This window comes from Anas platyrhynchos, chromosome 8 (assembly GCF_047663525.1).
Source record: "Anas platyrhynchos isolate ZD024472 breed Pekin duck chromosome 8, IASCAAS_PekinDuck_T2T, whole genome shotgun sequence".
In the NCBI taxonomy this organism is placed as follows: Eukaryota; Metazoa; Chordata; class Aves; order Anseriformes; family Anatidae; genus Anas; species Anas platyrhynchos.
In genome coordinates, this window is record NC_092594.1 from 38,222,970 (window position 1) to 38,243,865 (window position 20,896).

General features: G+C 49.5%; 1 protein-coding gene across 8 annotated transcripts; it reads right to left on the bottom strand.

The window, feature by feature from the left end:
• Window positions 1-217: 217 nt before the first annotated feature.
• Window positions 218-15,273, bottom strand: SERBP1 (SERPINE1 mRNA binding protein 1). Of its 8 annotated transcripts, none has more exons than XM_027462525.3 (10): window positions 14,741-15,273; window positions 11,904-12,072; window positions 10,727-10,882; window positions 10,521-10,592; window positions 9,945-10,019; window positions 7,658-7,835; window positions 4,618-4,665; window positions 2,533-2,706; window positions 1,496-1,534; window positions 218-637 (listed from the first exon to the last, which is right to left on the bottom strand). In XM_027462525.3, the coding sequence occupies exons 1-10, from the start codon at window positions 15,135-15,137 to the stop codon at window positions 581-583; spliced, it is 1,365 nt and encodes a 454-aa protein (XP_027318326.1). In that variant the 5' UTR covers window positions 15,138-15,273; the 3' UTR covers window positions 218-580. The 8 variants fall into 8 exon arrangements, with proteins under 8 accessions (XP_027318326.1, XP_027318323.1, XP_027318327.1 ...); XM_027462522.3 differs by having other exon boundaries at window positions 10,521-10,616; XM_027462526.3 differs by having other exon boundaries at window positions 10,727-10,864; window positions 14,741-15,271.
• Window positions 15,274-20,896: the final 5,623 nt, after the last annotated feature.

The window sequence follows — 20,896 nt, forward strand, 5'->3', positions numbered from 1 at the left end:
TAAGCTTAAAACTAAAGTACTCCAGGAGTTAGCACTCCGTACAGCACTAAGTCTGCCAAATTAAAGGTTCGTGTATTCCAGAAGACCATGGGCTGGTAAAAACCTGCTGAGCAGGAATTAAGGAAACAGAAATAGTGTGCAATAATTAAAAACCAGTTTGCAGTTTGGGGGAAAACGTCTAAAATCCTGAATTAAAAAACACAAATGAAGTGAAAGCTTTTAACTGGTACACACTGTTCACACCTATATTTCAAGTTTGGAAACGCATATTTTCAAGCAGCAATACAAAAAAGTATCCATGAAGAATGCATAATCTCTGAAAAAATTATGAAAACATCCCTGCTACCATTACATTTCTAAATACAAAACTGACTACCATATTGTTGCTTCTGTGTAGCGAGAGAAGTTCATTTTCAAAACAGATAAAATTCAGTCTTTAGGTGTGAATGGTATGAATGACAGTCTCTTTTTTTCTTTTTTTTTTTTTTGTTTTAAATTTCTTAGTTGTTTAGGATCCTTAAGCATGCAAGCCTCGGAGAGGAAGGCCCGACGAGGGCAGGGTTGGCTTATGACATCCAGTTTAGGACAGAGCTGGGAAAGCCTCTGGGTCATCTACATCAGGAGCAGAAGCACTCGACTGGAAGAGAAACATCGGAGAGTTATTACCCTCAGCAGCACCAAGCCCTGCCACATCCCTAGCCCCTTGTCCTGCTGTCAGTGCTGCCCAGCTACCCCGCAGGCACAGCACCTTCTTTTCTTTTTCCTGAGAAGTTTGCCATGGGTATGTTTTTTTAATTAAAACTGTCTTTAAGAGATATTAGAGAAATCAAGTGGGCCACATTTGCACATGATTATAGCACTACCTTTACATCGTGCTTTTTTTTTTTTCCCCCATTCTTCACAAGCCCCCTACAGGAAGCAGCAGCACACAACCATCAGCTCTTACTGATGGACACAACTCAGTGTTACAGACAAGGCCTGTTCACAGCACAGATCAAGTTTCCCACATTTAACTTTCCTCATTCAGAAGCTGGTTGTTAATAAAAAAAATTGTATCAGTCTATCAGATGGTACCCAGAAATCAATCTCCTCAGTACTTCCCTAGCAGGTTTGTGTTTTTTTTTTTTTTTTAATTATTGTTGTTCTGTTTTTAAAAGGCTCTGTGCCACACCTGAAAAAACAGCACTGCAATGAAATGCAAAAAGGAAGCACTGGAGAATCACCTGCACTTTCTGCATGAGAAACGCGGAAAGGAAGAAGAGTGGAAAGAGAATAGTGGAAATTTCTGTAAACTTCTACATTTAACAGGACAGAAATTAAACCATCCCGATAAAACCTCTGTCAGCAGCCACAGCTGCTAAGTCCCTGCAGAAGCAGCCAGGCCGCAGAGCAGAGGGCAGGCTGAGGCAGGCTGCCTGCTGAGGGAGGGGAGCTGCTCCCTGCAGCGGGACAGCTGTGCTCAGGGGTAGGGGAAGCGCCAGCAGAGATCACCAACCTGGTTGGGCGTGTGGATCACGTCAAACTCCTTCACCAACTGGAAGGAAAGGAACAACGTCAGCAGAAAAGTTAGCTGCAGGTCTCAAAGTGCTTAACTACTTCATGACAGCACCCTTGACGAGGATGCCATGCTAGTGAGACAACTCAGAGCAAAACCCACCCCCGTTTAGCATCAATTCCTTATCATTTTCCTGAACTGATCTTCCTGTGCTGTTATCAGAGGAGATTTTCCAGCTAGTAAATCTAAAAATTTAGAGATGCAGCAAAGAGAAAGCCAGCATCCTGCAAGAGGCAAAAATGAACAAGCCTGGTTTATGTGAAAGAAGTCAGGCCACCCAGCCTGAACTCATTTCCTAGCAGGCAGCAATTTGAGTAACTGCATTTATGGCAAGTAAGTGACCTGTATTTGGGCAGATCGTTCCTACAGCTGTCCTACAGCCCTTCAGCCTTACACGCTCTCCCCAGGCCCCCTGCAATACTTTTTCTGATCATTCCTTTAGGGCTTTAAAACTACAACTGGAAAAACTCCTGCACACTAGGAAAAATACAGCAAGTCCTACTTCTGCATGAATGCCCCTCATTTCCTCAAATTCAGGGTAGAGCACGCTGCCATAAAACTAGTCGCCTTCACCCTCAAAGGGTCACCGAGTACACGTGGCCCTGAGTGCATCCAAAATCTCCAGCACACCGTGGTTCTGCTCGGGCACCAAGAAGAGTGTCTGACAGTGCTCAGACCCACCCACGGCAGAGCCATTTTTCAGGTTCAGATCCAGCTTTCCAAGAGGGGCCGTTTTTAGCCCAACCTACTCCCCACTCTCCCCCTTTTTGTGTGTAGGAACGCTGCTAAAACCCTCCTCCTTTTGCCCTAACAGTAAACTAGTTCAAAGTCAGCTTGCAAAAAACACACGTTCTACTTGGTTTTAACGTGCAGCTCATATCCTGAGCTATTTCCCTAGAAATAAAGACACCCAGGACAGCATGAAATAGCCCCAGTGTCATGTATGCTCCCCTGCAGACGAAGCTGTAGCTACCCACCTTGTCAGTCCTGCCTCCGCGGCTGGCCCTGCCACCACGCCCTCGGCCACCCCGTCCCCCTCGGCCACCGCGTCCGGGGCGGCCAAGGTCTCCAAAGTTGATCTCCAGCTGGGACGTGATGTCGTTGGCGGGCTTACGGAAGTGGTGATCCATTACAGAGTCCTCAGCATGAGCCTGCAACGAGGGGTGTGAGTGAGTGAGAGCAACCACCAAGGAAATGTTTTCAGCTGCACTCTCATCAGAGCAGGGCTGCTACAAACCGAGTGGTACCACGAAGCGCACACAGGTCACATTCTCTGAGTTTAAGCACTCCAACAAAGTCATTTCACATTTTCAGGATATTGAGGGGAAGTCTAGAGCTCCTTCACAGGAACGAGGCCAGGCTCACCTGAGACCAAACTGACTATGGAGCCAAAAAGAAGCTTATGTTCTAGCTTTTCACTTCCTCACACCTCCTATCCTGAGAAATCTTCGGGTTCTGCCAATTCATTTATTTTTAAGTACTCAGCAATCCATCTTAATTTTGCTCAGCGAGTGGTTTACACTCCATTTGCCTCACTTTGTGTAAATATTTAAAGCAAGAGAGACCACGAGGACCCCTTACTGTTTGTAGTAGCCACAACAGGCAGTGAGAAGAGGCACCACCACCCTCCAGATAGTGTAACTGGGGTAACCAGCACGTTTCTGCTAAACCAGAGAACCAGTCGCACAAATCACGCTGAGAAATGACTCCTGTGACTTGTACCACGATCAAACAGCCTCTCACAGCTCGCTGGTTCCCAACGCATGAAGGATGAGGAACCCGAGCCCAAGAGCAAGGTGTGCACTGACCGGTTCCACCTAACGCCCTGGGTGCAGCTCTGCAGCACAGCCCTGAGCACTTCCCGGCGGTGTGCGCTGAGCACAACAAGCACCAGCTATGTTTGTTTCTCCTACTTTGCACAGGACGATTTCTCCGTCTGATAAGTCAGGTTTTGGCACTACAAAGATAACCAGAAGGCAGAACTGCCCGCACAGGATCAGGCTGGGTTTATCCAGCTGCCTCTTACAAAGCCCACTGCAGCCCAAAGGCTGAAAGCTGCTCTCGGAGATGCCTCGGGTCAGCCCCAAGCACCCCGAAGTCTCTGCCCCCACGGGTTTATTATTTATTAACCCCTTTCCAGGCCCTGCTGTGCCCGTGGCCTCCCCAGCACCCCGCAGAGGAGGGCACAGGGACAGCTCCCACTCCACGCTGCTTCATTTCAAACATATCCCATTGGGGTATTCCAGGTAACTGCTGCTCCCTGGCCAATTCCTGGCCAAAGTCCCTGCAAGGTATTAAGATGGTACTTTCAGCTGTCTGGTAGTTCAATGACTTCTTTCTCAGAGGTGGTATCATATCAGTGCCTTGGTGCAGCAGTCCTGTGCGTTTCCTTCCCTACACTGTTACTGCATGAAAAATTGACTGCCGTCTACCAAAATGTTGTATTTTTACAATTTCACTTGGATTTAACCACTAAACCCAGCAAGCAGCAGATTTTACGTCTAACCTACGGAATTTTTTACCCCGAATAACTCGAGATGATTTAAAACACTAGAAGATGACTTGGCACCTCTTCCTTGTTCTCTTCCCAGTGTTGGGTGGTAACACACAGTCCCAGACACGCCACAGGACTGCTTATTGTGAATCAGCTTGGGAAGTATTTAATTGGCACGCACTGAGGCTCTCAGTCGTGCTCTGATCTAGTAACTGATAGCTTCCTGAAGGCATCGGGCGCTGCACGTGTGGGTCCCAGGGAAGGCTGTCGAAAATGTTAAGAACAAGCTGCTAACGGGAAGGGAGCCAAAGCAGAGAGATGGAAAACAGCAACAACAAAACGCAAGAGATTCATGACAGAAGCATTTGTGGTAAGGCTGGAATTCAGCTTAGTTAGGAGCAGAGGTACTAATTACGAGGAGTCCTACGTGGTGCATGGTGAGACAACAGGCATGGACAGAAGAGGTTCGCATTTGCTACTTTTGTGACTTCTTCGCGTCAAAGACCTTCGTTTGAGAAGGGGCTCAGATCAAAACCCATACTGCCAGTTAGATATAAAGGATCAGTACCTCATTCGACTCCAGCTGACTCCCCTGCATTTCTGTCATCGCCTTTGTCTGATGAAAGTTGCGTGTCCACGCCCAAGTGACAAAAGAACAAGGGGAGAAAACAAAAGGGAGAGATGAGACTCAGCTACACACAGAAACAACAGGTAACAAGGTCGCACGAGCTTGGATACGGGTGGCACCGAGCACACGGGGCAGCAGAAGGATGAGAGCAAGTTGTGCATCCAAAAGGAGCAGAGGATGGACTTGTAGGGGGAGACAGAGACATCTCGGATCAGGAATAAGAAGTTGAATGCAAGCTGCTGGGAGCTCCTCGAGGCACAGAGCTGCAAGAGATGGTGGAGCTGGGGGCTGGCTTTGTTCAGAATAATTCCTGTTAATGGAACAAGGCTTTCTGCACGGCCTGGATTCAAGAGCGACTCCTCTCCACTTTGAGAGAATGAACTATTTTCCAAAACATGTTTCCCAGCCCTCCATTGTGAGCTCCTCTCTAAGGAAATGATCAGAGCAGCAAGAAAGCCTCAAGTCCCGGAGAAGGAGCCCAGCGCAGCAGATGAACAGAGCAGGAACCGATGTACCACGAGGTGAATTGTTCCAAGGAGCTTGCAGCAAACTCTCAACAAGTTTTAAGATCTCATCGGAGTTTGACTCCTTCCCATTTTTTTGTTCAGCTGCATCAGCAGAACAAAATATCGAAGACATTACGCCAGCTGCAGAGAAGGATCTCTTATGACGTGACCCAGTCTTCTGGAAGGAGGCTCAGCACACGAGGGCTGCCAGCACATATGGATTTGAAGTAGACAGCAAGAATGAGAGGGTATTAGGAGTTCACTGCACGTAACGTGTCCCTTTCTAGTAATTGCATGGCAAGGGGGAAAGAGAGGGAAGACCCAAGATACAGCTGAGCATTTCAGCCCTCGGTGAGGAACAGGAGGAGGAGGAGGGCAGCTCTTTCACAAGCCTGAGGCAGATGAGCAGCACTAGATGCCCACGTGCTTCCTAGGGCGTTCTCCCAGGAGATCTCAAGCTACAAGAAGAAGGGAGGTTCTTGCAACACTGAACTCCCAATTTCTCAGAAAAATCTGCTGGTACACATTGCCATTACTCAAGTACAGAAGTTTTGGGGCTGAAACCCAGAATTTACCTATAAACCAAGTCACTTGAATGTTTCAACACCCTTCTTATCACTATCACAGAAGCCTTACAACAACCTCACCTCAAGACTCAAAGGGATGTCCAAGAAGACGGAGAGCAAGAGCAGCAGATGATTAGGAGGCTTTGTTCTTAACTCTTCATCATTCCACCCTCTCAAACTCTTCACAAGAGAACTGCAGCGAAAGCTTTCCTAACACCTGTGTTTTAAGAACTGTCCTGCTCTAAAACTTGCAGAAGAACACACGCTGTCTCCCAGGGGATCAGTGAACAATGAATTATTGAAGCGAGCAGAGACGTTTGCTGGATAGAGTCTGGAAGCTTCTAGATTTGAAGGCACTTTTCTTGGTTTCTCACTTCTGTGCTTATACAGCAAGGAACAGTTAACTTAGGCAAGTGTTAAACATACCCAATTCATTCATACCAGAGTAAATTAACTGAATAAACCTCAAAAAGAACATCCGACTAATTACTGAAGTAATTTGATTACTCCTTCTCCTTATCTATTAACTGATTTATTTTTTGGATGGAGCTTTCCAGCTTTTAACTACCCAAGAACACAACCATCTTCTTACATTTGTACGTTTAAGAAAATACTGTGTGCCACTAACTGAACATCACACACAGCTGCTCCAGAGACTGGAGCTGGGGGGAATTTCTTGACACTCTCACAGGATTCCAGTTTAATACATCTTGGTAAAGTCAGTGAGAACTTCTGTTCAACTTCATTGTCCTAGTACACAGCAGCATTGAGTCTAGCCCTATTTCAGAGAAAGCAGCGTTTTATGAAGATTTCAAGCACTAAGCAGCTTCAGGAAAACAACAGAACTACTGCACACAGTAGGAAAAGAAAATGGCATGGTTGTGGCAAACTCATTCTGAGTTCAATGAGATCAGAAATGGAGTTCTCATGGAGCAGTGATGAACAGCGCTTCCCATTGCACACCAGGCCCCAGCTTACAAGAAGAAAGTGACAAGGTGTAAACAGCAGAAATACACATCGGAAGACCAAGCAGCACATTACACAGTGTTTAGTCACTTCAAAGGGAGTCAAAACCATCTGCTGAACAGAGCCAAAGGCCATCTCAGATATTACAGAGTGTTAAAAGCAGGAGATTAAAAGGTCCTGACAGTTCTGGAACTGAATCCAGCTGCCATCGCCCTGCATTAGGGAACAGAGCTCTCAGCACCTCCCTCCCTCTGAAGTGGGACAGATGTGTCTCTCCTGGGCACGCTCACTATTTAAAAAGGAAATTATTCACTTTGTAATGACCAAAATGAGTACGTTTGAGAAACTACAGTGTTAAAGTGATTCTACAGCAACTACGTGCAGTATCGCTGCAGCATACAAACATAATTCACCTGGTGGCTACAGGAACTTCAGAGGCAAATGCCACGGAGCGTTACAGAACCAGAAGCCACAAACTTCAGGCACCGAGGGGGCTGAGGCACCACCAGTATTTATTTCTTCAGTCTTACACAGAGTTTAGCAGGCAGGCAGTCTGCACGCTGAGTGAGGCTAGCAGAACTGGGAACCCTTTTCAAAAAGCGAGAAAATTTAATTGTGGTGAACGAACTTCTGAAGAAATGCTCACCACGGGACAGTCCTTACGACATGACCCAGCAGCACTGCAGTCTCCACTCGGAGAGGTTAGGTTGTAGCACAGCATTTACACACCAGCCTCAGGACATGCACCAAACACAAGAACTAACCATTTTAAGAGCAGCTACTGCTGCACAGCCTCAACTTTAAGATGAGAAATGTTATTCTCACTTGATAAATTTTCAGCAGCAGGTCAGCCTGTTGGAGCAGAGCTTCCCCTCCAGAAATATGCATCAATAGACAGGCCTAAACAATCTGGACACTAGCAAATATCGAAAATCACTTTACCTCCTCGCTCTTTGACTTGTGAAGAACAAATCCTTTTTTCCATTGCCCATCAGCACCCTCATTTGGTTTACGGATGTTGAACTCAACTTTTGCACGATCCTTACTTTGAATAGCTTTCCATTCGTCCAGGGTCATTTCCTTAGGACCTTCCTCCTTAACTTCTTCAACCTCATTCTCCCTGTGGTAAATTCATGGATACCATGATCATGACTTGGAATTCACACTCCATACACAGAGAATTCAAAAGCAGTTCCTAATCAGCACCAGATTATAATAACCATTTCCATTGTTATAAAAAAGCATTGAAATGTGTGCGTTTATCTAAAACCCAATTCCCCCTCTCTCACTGATGCTGTCTGTTCTCCATATTAATTGCAATTTTCTTTCCAAGTGTGGGAGCCCACCTTCTCCAACAGACTGTAATGAGTTTCTCAACCTTTTCCAAGACCTTCCTCACGTTTCAAGTTGGACAGTGAGATGGAGCTTGTTCTTACCGTAATCCTCAGGATTTTATTTTTAATAATCAGTTTCCTTTATTCAAAGACAGTTATTAACATCCCAGGTAACCAATTTTTACTCTTAGCTAACTTGACAAAGCAAGCGCACACAACTCAGTGACTTGAGATGTATCACCTCATTGTAAATCCTCTCCAGCTCCTGCCAAAGAGCTATTTTTAAGTAAAACACAGCCACCATGTTCAGTAACAGATCGTGTTCCAACTATACAGGCAGTCAATCCTCTCGTCATTCTTCTGTGTGCTTATGCAACTCCATTTGATTTATAAGGTATTTTGACATTACAGAAGGGTAGTGTCACATGTGCAGCACAAACATCACAAAAGCATCAACTTAGAAGAAAAGGTTTTTTCTGCAGCCATTAATTTTGATGTAATAACAAAGGGGTTTTACATCAAAATTACTCTATTTCAGATTTTTCACATTCCACAGAACAGAATCATTTTTTACATGTTACATATTCAAAAGCATGCTTATTGCTCGGTGCAAAGACACTACTCCTTGGTATTCCCCCTATTTTAATCCAGTAAAACATCCCACAGTTCTACTGAAATATTTAAATTAGCGATCCAAAATAGACAAACTGGAAATTAACCCGTGTGAAGATGCTTGTAAATGTAACTGTTGGATTGCAGCAGAAGTGGTATACTTGAAACCACACAGAACACTCATTTTCTGCAGATCTGAGGAAGAAAAAAAACACCAGAACTTTGCAGATGGCTGATCTGCACAAGGACGGGTTGGGATCTGTTGAAGCACCAGGACACTACTACTAAAGACCCAGAAAATACTGCATACACAGCCAATTTTGTATATCCAGATTTGTAACACAATTTTTTCCAGGACTAGCAAGTTTGTATTTTCTGACCAATGCTGAAGCTGTAGTTGCTTAAAAATTCTTGGACTCCTTCTATTTACAAGACAACTTTACCCTTGGACACCCAGAACCTCAGAGAAACGACAGCATTTAGTGATGCAATTAAAAGAAATCACTTAGTCTCTACTGAGCAGTTGTCTCCCCTTTACCACTAACTGAGGAAATCAAGCTACAGATGACTGCACACTAAAAATTGTGGGCAAACAAGTATTTAATATACCCATTTGCCATTTTCTTTTGAATGCACCATAGAACACACATTAAAATACTGCACTTCCCTAAAAACCTGTATACCTTCAAATGAAGTTCAGGTGCCACAACTGACCACTCTGCTTCTCTGAAGTTATTTGATTCACCCAGTCACTGGCTTCGTCTTTAACAGTGTCCAAGTGAAATGAGAAACAACTTCACTTCCCAGCTGCCCAGAAGCCAGAGAATGGAAAAGCGAGATACATCCCTGCTTCCACAACACCAGCCACACTGTCTCAGCAGTTGTTTTGAAAAGCTACATTTAAAGAGTTGCCTTCCACCATCAGAAGAACATCCTATTCTCTCTGCTTGGTTGTTCTAAGTAGTTATGAGCGTGGTTGCTTTTGGATTTGGTACTTGCAATTGCAATCCTGAGATCCTAAGCACATTACAACTGATTAATAACTAAATCTGAAAGTGACCTAAGAGCTTGTATGACATGAACAGAAACTTCAAGATAACTTCTACAGATGCAGATTATTTTTTTAAGAGGCAGGTTTTCAGCTAGATTGTGGTTCTGGCTCTACTGAAGGATATGATCTGAATGTTGTAAAAGCAGAAGTAGGAAAATGATCAGAAGTTAAAGGCAAATCATCGATACCTTTGAATCAATCAAAGAACATCTGAAAAGAGGGGGCTACTCACTTATTTTCAGAGTCAGCAGGCGGATGTTCCTCTCCCTCTGGCGTTTCCTCAGTTACAGCCGACTGATCCAACTCGCTGTAATTACATTTTTTAAATTTAAAGTTCATCCCTACTTTAAACTATGCAAGATGAATGACTAGGTTCTATGGCAGATAGACACAGCCTACTCTTCCTTAAAAATTGCTGCCCTCCCCACCGTTACAATTCTGTTTTCCATCTTCCCTCGTTTTTCCCCACTGAGAAGCCCCCATTAACAACGTTGTTTTCACTGTAATACTTGGAGAAAAGCATGCTTAACGTGATAAAAAAGCTTTGAAAACTAGACTGTTCTTAGTAAAAGAAGTACAAGACAGCCCTTATTCCAAACTTCAAAAAAAATCCCCATTTTAGAAGTCGAAGCCATCTCACACATTACTAAGTTTGTAATTTTCTGAATTCTGCAAAGGCTTCTTTACTAGTTTACCAACAATTAGCAAAACCAAAGGCAAAAAAGCAGCCTTGGTTTATGTTTTGCAAGGTGTAGCAATTTGGATTTATTAACACAGTGCTAATTCTGAGAAATTAGTGATTACTAACGTTAGCTCATCTTTGACGGTTCCCCAGTTGTGTGATCCACTGCCACCACGCTTGTCCTCATGCTTCAGGCCGCTGAAATGTGAATGTGAAACAGAACTAACAAAACTGAGTTAACATTATAGTGTCCAGATACAGGAATTCAAAGGCAAACTTAAAAACGTAATTATTGTAAAGAACAGCCAAAGAAGCAGTAGAAAAAGACTTACGATCTATCGCTGCCACTATGTCTGTCAAATTCACGCTTGCCACGAGAGTCAAACCCATCTCCTCTGCCCATGCCACGGCCACGGCCACGTCCTCTTCCAAGTCCACCACGTCCACGCATAGGTCGGTCAAGAATGGGTCTAGATGGAACAGGCAAACTGCAGTACTTCACCACCAGGAGTTTATGACACGGCTCTTAAGGTTTTCTTTTTTTCTCTAGTGAGGATTTTATTAACTTCTCCTTTGATAATTATTTTTGTGCTTATGTCAGGACTCTCAACTTCTAAGGAAAAATTGCCTCCCTGCGTGGCGTGGGCTCCCTGGGGGCGGTTGGTGCCCCACGCCTGGAGGGGTGCAGGAGGCGTTTGGGTGATGCCCTCGGGAATGTGATGGCCTGGGGGTGGGCAGGCAGCTGGGCTGCAGGGTCTTTGGGGGCCCCTTCCAAAGGAACCCATTCTACGTACAGTCTACTTTCAACACCCAACTACCACACTGACCAAACCCACGTGCAGTCTGCATTGTACAATCTGGAAGAAACACTCTTCTGGGTTACTATTTGCATCTTCTGCCCACTATTCCAACCCATTTTTGTGTCACACCACTAGCTGATGCCACGATTTCCACTCATCTCACGCTCACCCGAATTTAGAAGTATTTTAGCAGTGACTATTACACGACACTTTGAACACCTGAGCCATACGATGGCTTCATCACTTCCAGATCCGAAGCCACTGCAGCCAAGGTGTGAACACCTACACAGCCAAACCTGCGCTGGCTTGAAGGCAGCTGTATGGATTTAAGCAACAGCCGTAAGAGCAAACATCTCAGGCTGCAGGCAAGAGCTACACTTGAGTTCCTCTTCTCCTCTCTGAAATGGATTGTGAGGAGTATGGTGGGTACCCAACTGATTTAAGTCATGCCTCCTGTTAAACCAACAGAACTGTTCACATTACGTGATTCCTGGTCTAGAACTTGAGCCACGTTTGCCAATAAGGTCATGCAAAAGGAAAGAGAAGTGTTTTGACACAGGCTCTTCTTGTGACTGACAAGTCCAATTCAAAATATTAAATTTTGAGTGAAACAGTGGGGTTTGTTTTTTTTTACGCTTAGTAGCAGAAGATAGGACAGCCCCGCTCCAGAATATCACAAAGTTCCTCCTCACACAAGAGAAGTTCTTACTTATCAACGGAAAATTCTCCTCCTTCGCCCTTCTCATCAGCAGGTTTATCAAATCGGCGCTCGCGAGGAGGTCGCCGCTCCGGTCTCCTTTCGATGGGCTTGCCTTCCCCTTGCTGCTGCTGCTGCTGTTGCTGCTGCTGGTCAGGCCTCCTGCCAATGCGCCTTATCCCTGAAACATCAGGCAAAACACATCAGCAGAATGCAGAGCTGCTCGGGGAGAGATACTGGTTGTAGCACTGGGACTGTAAGCAGGAATTCAAGTTTTTCTTCTAGCCCTGTGACCACACAACCATCGCAACAATACCTTTATAAAAAGGTCACTGCAGACCATTTGACTCTTCAACTCCACGTTTTTAGGCAATCAAGCTGCATTTCGTACGAGTGTACGCTCTTACAGTGCTGCAGAAACCAAGACCTGTCAGAGCACACACACGTTAGTGACCTGTGTTAAGCGGCCAGCTTGCAGAGGGTCGAGACAAGTTCTGGTTTTCCCTGAAGGGCACTTGGGTACTTCTCAGGCAGCCCCTGGGCTTCTCCTCTGGTAGGCACCAAAGGGTCAGCAACTTCACTGCAACTACGTCCCCGTGACAGCCACCTTGCTTCATCCTAACGCTGCCCGGAGATATTTGTGGCCAGCAGGAGGACCCAGGCAAGGCACCCTAAGGAGCAGCGAGCCCCCTACAAAAGGGGCTGGTCACTAAGTGGGGCGCTGCCCCACACTGCCCCACGTGCTCCAACACGCTCCCCTGGCTGCACGCTTCTTTTGGGGTGCGAGAGGGCTCTCCCACAGCTTTCTTCTCCACTCGCCTCCCGACAGGCCTGTTCCACAGCTCTTCCTGCAGAGCACTGCCACTCACTCCTCTCGTTACACTGCCATATTTCCAAAACGTTTAGGGAAGAAAAACCTCCCCAAACCGCCTCCCACTCCGGCTGCCTCGAGAAGCGCGAGCTATCTTTTAAATTTTAAAAAAAGCCACTTTTTAATATTCTCCAAGAGAGAAGTTCCTGCCTAACAAGCAATGCCGTGTTGGGTGGGGCCCCAAAAGTTGCAGCTGTAATGATATCCAAGCCAACACACCCAGATGAACAATGTCTTCCTCACCTTACAAGCTGTACTTAGCATGAAGTTTGCATGACATGCGCTGCTTTTAGGGAGCCCTCGCTCCCCGAGAAACACGGGGGGGGCTAAATTTACCCTGAGAAGAGCTCTGGAGCTGAGAGGGACCATTTTATTCGGAGGTACAGCCTAGCAAGGGAAGCCAGCAGGCTGGTGGCAGACGGGAGGCACGCTGCAGAACTGGAACGAACAATCCACAGCTTTCAAATTTCAAGCTCTGCACTCACAAAAACCTGCTTCCAGGGGAGCCTCACCAAAGCGAGGGATCTTTTTGTGAGTAGCACAAAACTTTGAACTGGTATCTCACTAGCCACATCATCTGCACCTCTCCAGAGCAGGGCAGTAGTTTGGACAGAAATATATTCACTCAGAAACAAACCCCGGCACTGCCATGGCACCCAGCACCTTGCCAGATGTGACCACTGTCTCCTACAACAAGCAGAAATTTTCAATCCGGAAAGTGAGTCTTCACTCCAGCACTCCATGCACACTGCTGCAGAAGCAGGTCTGATTTTCTCTGTTTCACTGCTATAATAAGCCCCAAAATGCTATTTTTTTCCACCGTAATGTAGTGTTTGCTCTTGAAAGTAAACACGAGAGCTGGGAGGTAAATATGAACAACTCGTCCTACCAAAAAAAACCAAGCCCTCGCGTTCTGTTGTGGCGGCCAAAAACACTGCCCATGTTTCAGGCTTGCCTCACGAGGGCTAACGCCATTAATCTGCATCTGACTAACATTTACAGAGGACGCAGGCTTAGTAAATTGCCACTTGGGACAAATTACTGCATTCCTCACGGGAAAAAAGCTCTCGAGTGTCACGCTTTAAAGTACAAAACATCCACAGGCAGCGAGCGCTGCAACACAGCTCCCAACTTCTGCTTGTTGCAGAGCGGTTTGGGGTTTTTTACAGGTATTGCTTTGCACAGGAGCACGTTTTTACGCTGTATTAGAAAAGTTAAGGCGTGGCGGGAGCCGTTTGGCACCATGGGAAGGGCAAAAGCAGCACCACGCTTCCATGCAGCCCCACGTTCCGGGCTGGGGGCACTTCTGTGAAGATCAGGGGACTGAAGTGCAGTTAGAAAATCAGCTCCTTGCCTGCACGCTGAGTTTTCCCCAGGCTCTGGCACAGCCCGAGGGCCCCAGCAGCTCGCTGGGCGCCGCGGCTGCGCTGCCCGCCACGGGAGCACGTGGAGGGCCGACACCTCCCGCTTGTCACGCAGCGCCCTGTCACAGCCCTCGCTGCGCCCTGGCTGTATTTATTTACTCTATTTACACTCTGATTGCTTTTTTTTTTACACGGAGCTAAGGCAGAACTCTCTGTCTCACCTGTCCATTGAGGCCTGCTGCCTTCGCAGAGCCGTGTGGGCGCACGGAGCCCACCCCCACCCCCGTGGCCGCACAGCGTTTTGTAGGGGAGCTTCTTTAGGGCGTGCTGAGCCCCGTCCCGAGCCGTGCCCCCAGCCCCGAGCCCAGCCCCAGCCCCGGCTCCATTTTGGGCGCCTCGCGGGCGGCCACGTGCGGCGGCCCCGCGGGGCTCCAGGGGCCGGGCCCTGCCCCAGCAGGTGCCGAGAGAGCCCCGCTCCCAGCCCCATTCCCCTAGCGGGGGCCTCCAGCAGGACCCCCACCCCATCCCCCAACCCCCAAACCAACCAAAAATAACAAAAAATAACCCAAAACCCGCGTCCCCTTTGTGCTGGGCCCTCCCCCGTCCCCGCTCACCCTCCTTGCGCAGCGGGGCTCCGGGCTGCCCGCTCCCCTCCTCACGGCGGTCGGCGGCGCCCCCGGCTGAGGCGGCGAAGGGGGGCAGCGGGTTCTTGCGCTCCTTCTGCGACTCCCGGCGGAGCTGCTTGGCCGCGCTGCCGGCTCCCCCGCCGGCTCCCGCCTGGCCCGGGCCTCCGCCGCCGCCTCCCGCCCCGCCGCCCGCGGAGCTGTTCTGGGCCCCGGCCGGGCCCCCGCGGGCCCCGCCGCCCCCTTGGTGGCCTCCGCCTCCGCCGCTCTCTTTCCGCCGCGTCTCGGCCGCCCGCAGCACCTCGAAGGGATCGGACTCGTCATCGAAGAGCTGGTCGAAGCGGTTGGTGACGACGCAGCCGAAGCCCTCCTGCAGGTGTCCGGGCATGATGGGCCCCCGTCGGCGGGATCCTGCTGCGATGCTGCCGGGCCCCCCCCTCCGCGCCCTGCCGCCTGCCGCACAAGATGGCCGGCCCCGAGCAGACGCGCTTCTCTTCCGGCGCCCGGCCGCATCCGGGCACCTCACCCCGCGCGGGGCCGCTCGGGACTTGGAGGCGGCCCGAGCCCGCCGCCGCCCGCGCCCGCCCGGAGGACTACAACTCCCAGTGTGCCCCGCGCCGCCCTTAGATTTTTGGGGGGGGGGGTGTCATGGCGGTTCCCCCCCCCCCCCCTCCGTCCCCAGGGGTCGTCTCAGGGAGGGCGGTGGGGAGCGGGAGTTGCTGAGGGGGCTCCGCGCGCAGCCCCAGCCCCGTCCCAGCAGCGATTAATTTAGTCAAATTCGAGGCCCTGTCAATAAACAAACCCAAAATCTGGAATAAAACACCATATTTTTGAACATTTTTGAACGCGCTGTGCCCCACAAGTGCCACAAAGCACCTGGACATGCGGACACTGAGCTGGGAGCCAGGCTGGCTGCAGCAGAGCGCCATTCCCCATACACCACCCCACCGTCCCGTAGGATTTGTCACTGGAATGGTGGTCACGGCAGCTCTGTTTTATCGGTTTTGCAAGGACCGTGCCTATTTCACCTCCGCTTGTTGTACTGGTTCCATATGAAGAGCTCCGCACCCTAGTGCCTTCTACCCACCTAATAAAATCCCACCTTACACAAAGCCAGCTGAGATATATTCAGTCTTCCTATTGCTCTGAGGGGAATGTGCCCCAGCCACGGACCCACGCATCGCCCTCAGACATGTCCAGAGGGAAAATTATGCCCAAGGAGCAGCTCCGTGTCCCTACAGCCACCCTGCAGCCCCCTAAAAACCTTTGGAGACAGTGGCATGGGTGCCCTGGGTACCCAAGGCCTCCGTGTGCTGTGATAAACGTGTCATTGAATGCAACTTCAGTGACACTGGTTTAAGAGGTTTGCTGCTATAACCAATAAAACTTGTTGTTTCACAACCTCAAAGATTTACCTTGAGCTTAGAGGTATAATATTTCCGTCTTCCATTAACAATTACGTTCTTCTAATTAGCAGATACAATTAGAAGACAATATCAAGTTGTCAGAAAAACAAGATGGTAAATATTAGCAGTACTAATTAGTCGCTAGTTCTTTTTATACTCAGTGCAAATTATAAACATCCTGAAAATTAAAACATACTTGACATCTCCTTCTAAAATACTTTTTTCTATATATTTTTTTTTTCTAAAATACATGTTTTCTATATGTCAGAACCTTGTGGTACCTGATAGTATAATTGTGTTTATCCCCATCAAGGATAATATTTCTAATATCTCTGAGGAAGCCCCCCTTGAAGCTCCGGATCTCTCACATCAGAAGCTCACGCTGTTCTTGGGATATTTTAAGTGATTACCGCAAATTAAATCCTCAGAACTCAATATATTTTCCTCAAGCAAGCCTGTTTGCTTTTGGAATGAATCAAATACCACCAAATGATACGTGCACATAATTAACAGTCAGGGCAGAAGTTTTCTGGAAAAAGCTGGAACCCATTTCAGCATCCTGCTCCGTCACAGGCACCGAGCCTGCGTTGCACCACGTACATTTTATTAATAAAATCCAAGCATTCGCACTCAGAGCCTTGAAGCACTGCTTGCCAGATGGCATGGACGGCTTCATGGTTGTACGATGGCATTTGATTACACAAACGGATTTCTCAGTCACCTGCCCGTAGGATTTTTCACTCGAATGGCAGTCACAGCAGCTCTGTTTTTTGGTTTTGCAAGGACCGTGCCTATTTCACCTCCGCTTGTTGTACTGGTTCCGTACGAAGAGCTCTGCACTCTATCTTCTAACCACTTAATGAAATCCCACCGTAGACAAAGCCAGCCGAGATATATTCAGTATTCCCAAATTTCCCAAGTGAAGCTATGGCCTGATGGGTTTTGAGTCACGCCTTGAATCAAGCACACACAAAACAGATTCAAAATGCTTTAATATAAACTGAGAAATAAACCAGCTATCGTGTGTACATGCTCACAGACAGCCAGATGTGTTTATTCCACACAGCAAAAAGCCAAAGTTGAAGGGTGCATGGTAAGAAGCCGCGTGCTTTGTCACACACGGTGCTTGCACGTGGGCATTTGCAATAAAGAGCCCTAATTACCAGCCACGCGGGGCCCGGTTTTCAGGCGCTTCGTGTTTGAAAAGCAAATTCATTGATCGGTGTTCCCGGTGATAACTTCTGCCTCTCTGGACGGGCACACCCAGCGCAGCGCCGCAGAAATCCCAACCCAGATGTTTACGTGGCAGCTCCCTTCTCCGGCCTCTCCTGCTCAGGACTGCACCTTGAGGTTGTGCATCACCCCCCGGAGAAACACAGAAGTTGTGAAGGCCTCAGGTCCACGTTCACCTGAGGAATTCGGGCTGAAACAGGCAGGAAACGTGTTGGGGTGTGAAGGGCGGCTGGCTGCGTCCCTCAAACACAAAATGAAGGAAGTCTTGGGTCTAACGAGTGGCTGTGAGCTGCAGAACCGACAGGCCGGGCTGCCTACACCTGGGGAGCTCTGGGTGGGCTCCGAGGGCTCGCTGGTATCTCGCAGAGGCCAGAGCGTTGCCCTCCTGCGGGGGCATCAGCTGCGCCCAGCTGCCTGCTGCACAAGGCTGCCGGGATGATAAGGCCTCCCGAAGCGCCGCTGCTCCGTCAAATCTGCTGGGCAGCGGGCTCAAAAGAGACCGGGAGGGGGGCTGAGGCTGGGGTTTGGGCATGCCTTGCTTCCCTAGGAAGCTTGGCCCACACATGTTTTCTCCTGGGCACAGCCAGGGAAAAAAGGAATTGGGGGAAAAGGTGGTTTTCTGCTTGCCTTTTTTTGGGTGGTGCTGCTGCAGATAAGCAGGGCCGGCCTCCAGCGCAGGGCGAAGGGGCAGAACCAGGCAGCTCGGCACAGCCAGCAGCAACCACGGCCAAACCCTCCACACAGCACTTTTTGGAGAAACATCCCCAGCTCCCCTGCAGGCCACGGGCACAGTTTGCTCACACGTACGGGGACAGGCACATCCCTCCGTGCTCCTGCACACAGCTGGGTGCTGGAGGCTCCTGCCTGGGGGATCGCAGCTCCCCACGTCCTGGTGCTCAGGACAGGGCTGGTGGACACTCAGGACATAGCTGGTGACAAGATTTGGGGCTTTATGATTCTGTCGACATCGGCTGAATGACAAAATTTGCAGCCGGAGGACCATTTGGGCACGCTCAGTGATGCCCAACTGCAATCGATCCTGAAAACCTGAACCACAGACAGCCGTAGCCTGGGAATTAAATAACCAAGGACTATTAACACAGCACTTCTGCTTCTAATCAGGGCTGTAACTTTTATGTTACGGCTTCCAAATCGCCGAAACCCCACTTGGCAGTCTCAGGACGGTCATTTCGTTAGCGCTGTTTGCTGATGCGGTCGTTAGAGGCTGATTGAAACGCGCACGGGTGGCCTCCAAGAGCTGGCATCAATGTCAGGATGGCAGTGCTGGGTTTTGGGGGAGCACAGCCTGATTTTATCCATTATTGCTCAGCCCCAGCACAGAACCAGTGCTCCCAGGGGCTGCGGGTGCTATTTGTGGCCGGGGCAGGCAGCCTGAAGCTGGCCTATAGATAACCCAGCCAGGGAGCTCCTGCCCAAAAGAGGCTCGGCGAGCGGTGTGACACGCTGCACCCAGGCTATTTTCAAGCCTTGCCAGCAGCTGTCGGCCGTCTGCTTATGAAGCAAGAGGGGGAAACGCGGCAAGTTCAGGGCAGGGGGAGACGAACCCGTCTGGGTCTTTGTTCCATCTCCGAGGTGCATTTTTCCTGCTTTTTTTTTTTGGCTGAAGGACATTTACAAAGCCGTGCTGCTGGTTTTCTCCAGATGCATGCACCACTCCCCGCCAGAGCACACAGCACGCCGAGCAGGAGGAGGTTGTTCGGGATCTCTTCAGGGTGGATCTCTTCCCAGGCCGTACAAAACGCTCCAGTTTCTCATACAAAAAACCATGACATTTGCTTCTGAATGAAGTCAGGTACAGCCAGGACTAAAAACAGGACGGAAAACTTCACATGCCACGTAACCACGGCACCACAAAGTACCTTCAGCAACTTTCTGCTCATTTTTTTCTGCTTTGTTTTCACCGGGTTTTCGACCTGCTGCATGAAGACACCGAGTGTCCAAAACGCGTTGCACAACTCCAGCAGGGACAGCTCGGGGGGTGAAGTGTGACGGATGGCCTGCTGGTGGCAGGTCTTGTGGGTGAAGAGATGGGTGCCGGCGAGTGTGAAATAGCAGAGGGTGGAAGAAAACCAAGCAGCCTACCTGCGTCTAATTTTTTGCAATTAAAAGCACGCTGCGTTAACTCACAGGCACCTGCTGCTGCTGGCTCACCGTGGGGAATACAGCAGGCAGCACGCACACCGAGCACTTTTTACGGAGATGTTTGCATCAATGGATCCGTGGCACAGGGCTTCTGATTGGGATAAAGTCCCAGAATGACACAGCGCTGAGCAGGGCAGCGGGGATGGCCAGGAGGGGTCCGGCAGAGCTCGGGAAAGCTGCACCGCACGAGCAGCACCGCGGCTTTGTCCTCCCGGATATTCTGCTCACTTCAGCACAGCTCTGGGCTTTTTTTTTTTTTTTTCAGAGCAGAAAAACCAGCAGAGTCATTACGAGGAGGGCTGTAAACACGCGAATAACAACACCAAGTACGTGCACGGAGGAGTAAAAAAGGCCCATCGAAATGTGCACCGGGCAAGGGAACACACCCTGCGGCCGCAGAGCTTTGACTGCACATTCAGCCAGGCTCTTTCTTCCCTCGAATCCCAAACAACCTGCAAAGAGGGAGTTCCTCCTTAACAGCAGCCAAGGTAAAAGGTATTTTTAGCTCCGAAAACGAGCGCTGCAACAGTCAGAAGCAGAAGGTCAGGGAGCCTGAGCGCTGCTTTTATCAGCCCCCTCTGTGGGGCTCGCTCCTGCCCGCCCATGCTCTGCGCTGCTCAGAAGATGGAAAAGGGGAGAGAAAAACATTTCCTCCGAGATCTGCAGAGCATTGGTGGGGGGGAATTAAAACCCGCAGCAATGGGGCGAGTGGTGCCGTGGGAGCCCAGCCCGAGCACGCAGCAGGCGCAGCACCCACGGTGCCTCTTCCCATGGGTGTCACTGGGGAAAAGAGCAGGGAACGCAGAGGTGCCGCGGCGAAAGGGCCAGCAGCAGTGCTGCGAAGCCCGGGACAAGCCAAAGCAAATCCTGCAGGCTGGCGGGTGGCTGCCCGGGCAGAGAGCTGCTCTTCCCTGCCGGCTGAACCGGCCTCCGCGGCCACGGGCACTTTCCCATTGCCACGGCTGCTGTTCTGCAGGAAAAAAAAGCAAGCACATTTTTTTATTTTTTATTTTTTTTTGCAGGGCGCCGCGTTGAGCAGCACCACTTCCAGCCCAGCCCGTCCCGGCTGCGTGCTGGTTGTGGAGCCCACGGCTTCGTGAGGCGTCCCCCTCCCCGTCCCCAGCCTGCCTGCAGCCACCGAGCCTCGCAGCCTCCGGGCTCCAACCTCGCTGCCTCCCCGTCGAGCCCTCTCCGTGGTGCAAAGAGAAGGGACCTGCTGGTTTCGCCGTGCCAACATCTCACCTGGCTCATTCCTGGTTGTGCTGGGAGCGCGGCACACCGCAGCCTCCAAAAAATCCCCTCCTTAACATGATGGAAAAAGTGCTCCCAGCCCAGCCCCGCAGCT

What these genes read in the sequence shown, in the direction of transcription:
- SERBP1 (XM_027462522.3), bottom strand. Translation starts at nt 15,137, where the DNA reads ATGCCCGGACACCTGCAGGAGGGCTTCGGCTGCGTCGTCACCAACCGC. An exon ending in GGAGAATTTTCCGTTGATAA is followed by an intron (nt 10,883 to 11,903) that starts GTAAGAACTTCT and finishes GAAGTACTGCAG; the next exon opens with TTTGCCTGTTCCATCTAGAC. An exon ending in GTCAGCTGGAGTCGAATGAG is followed by an intron (nt 2,707 to 4,617) that starts GTACTGATCCTT and finishes CCCTCGTTGCAG; the next exon opens with GCTCATGCTGAGGACTCTGT.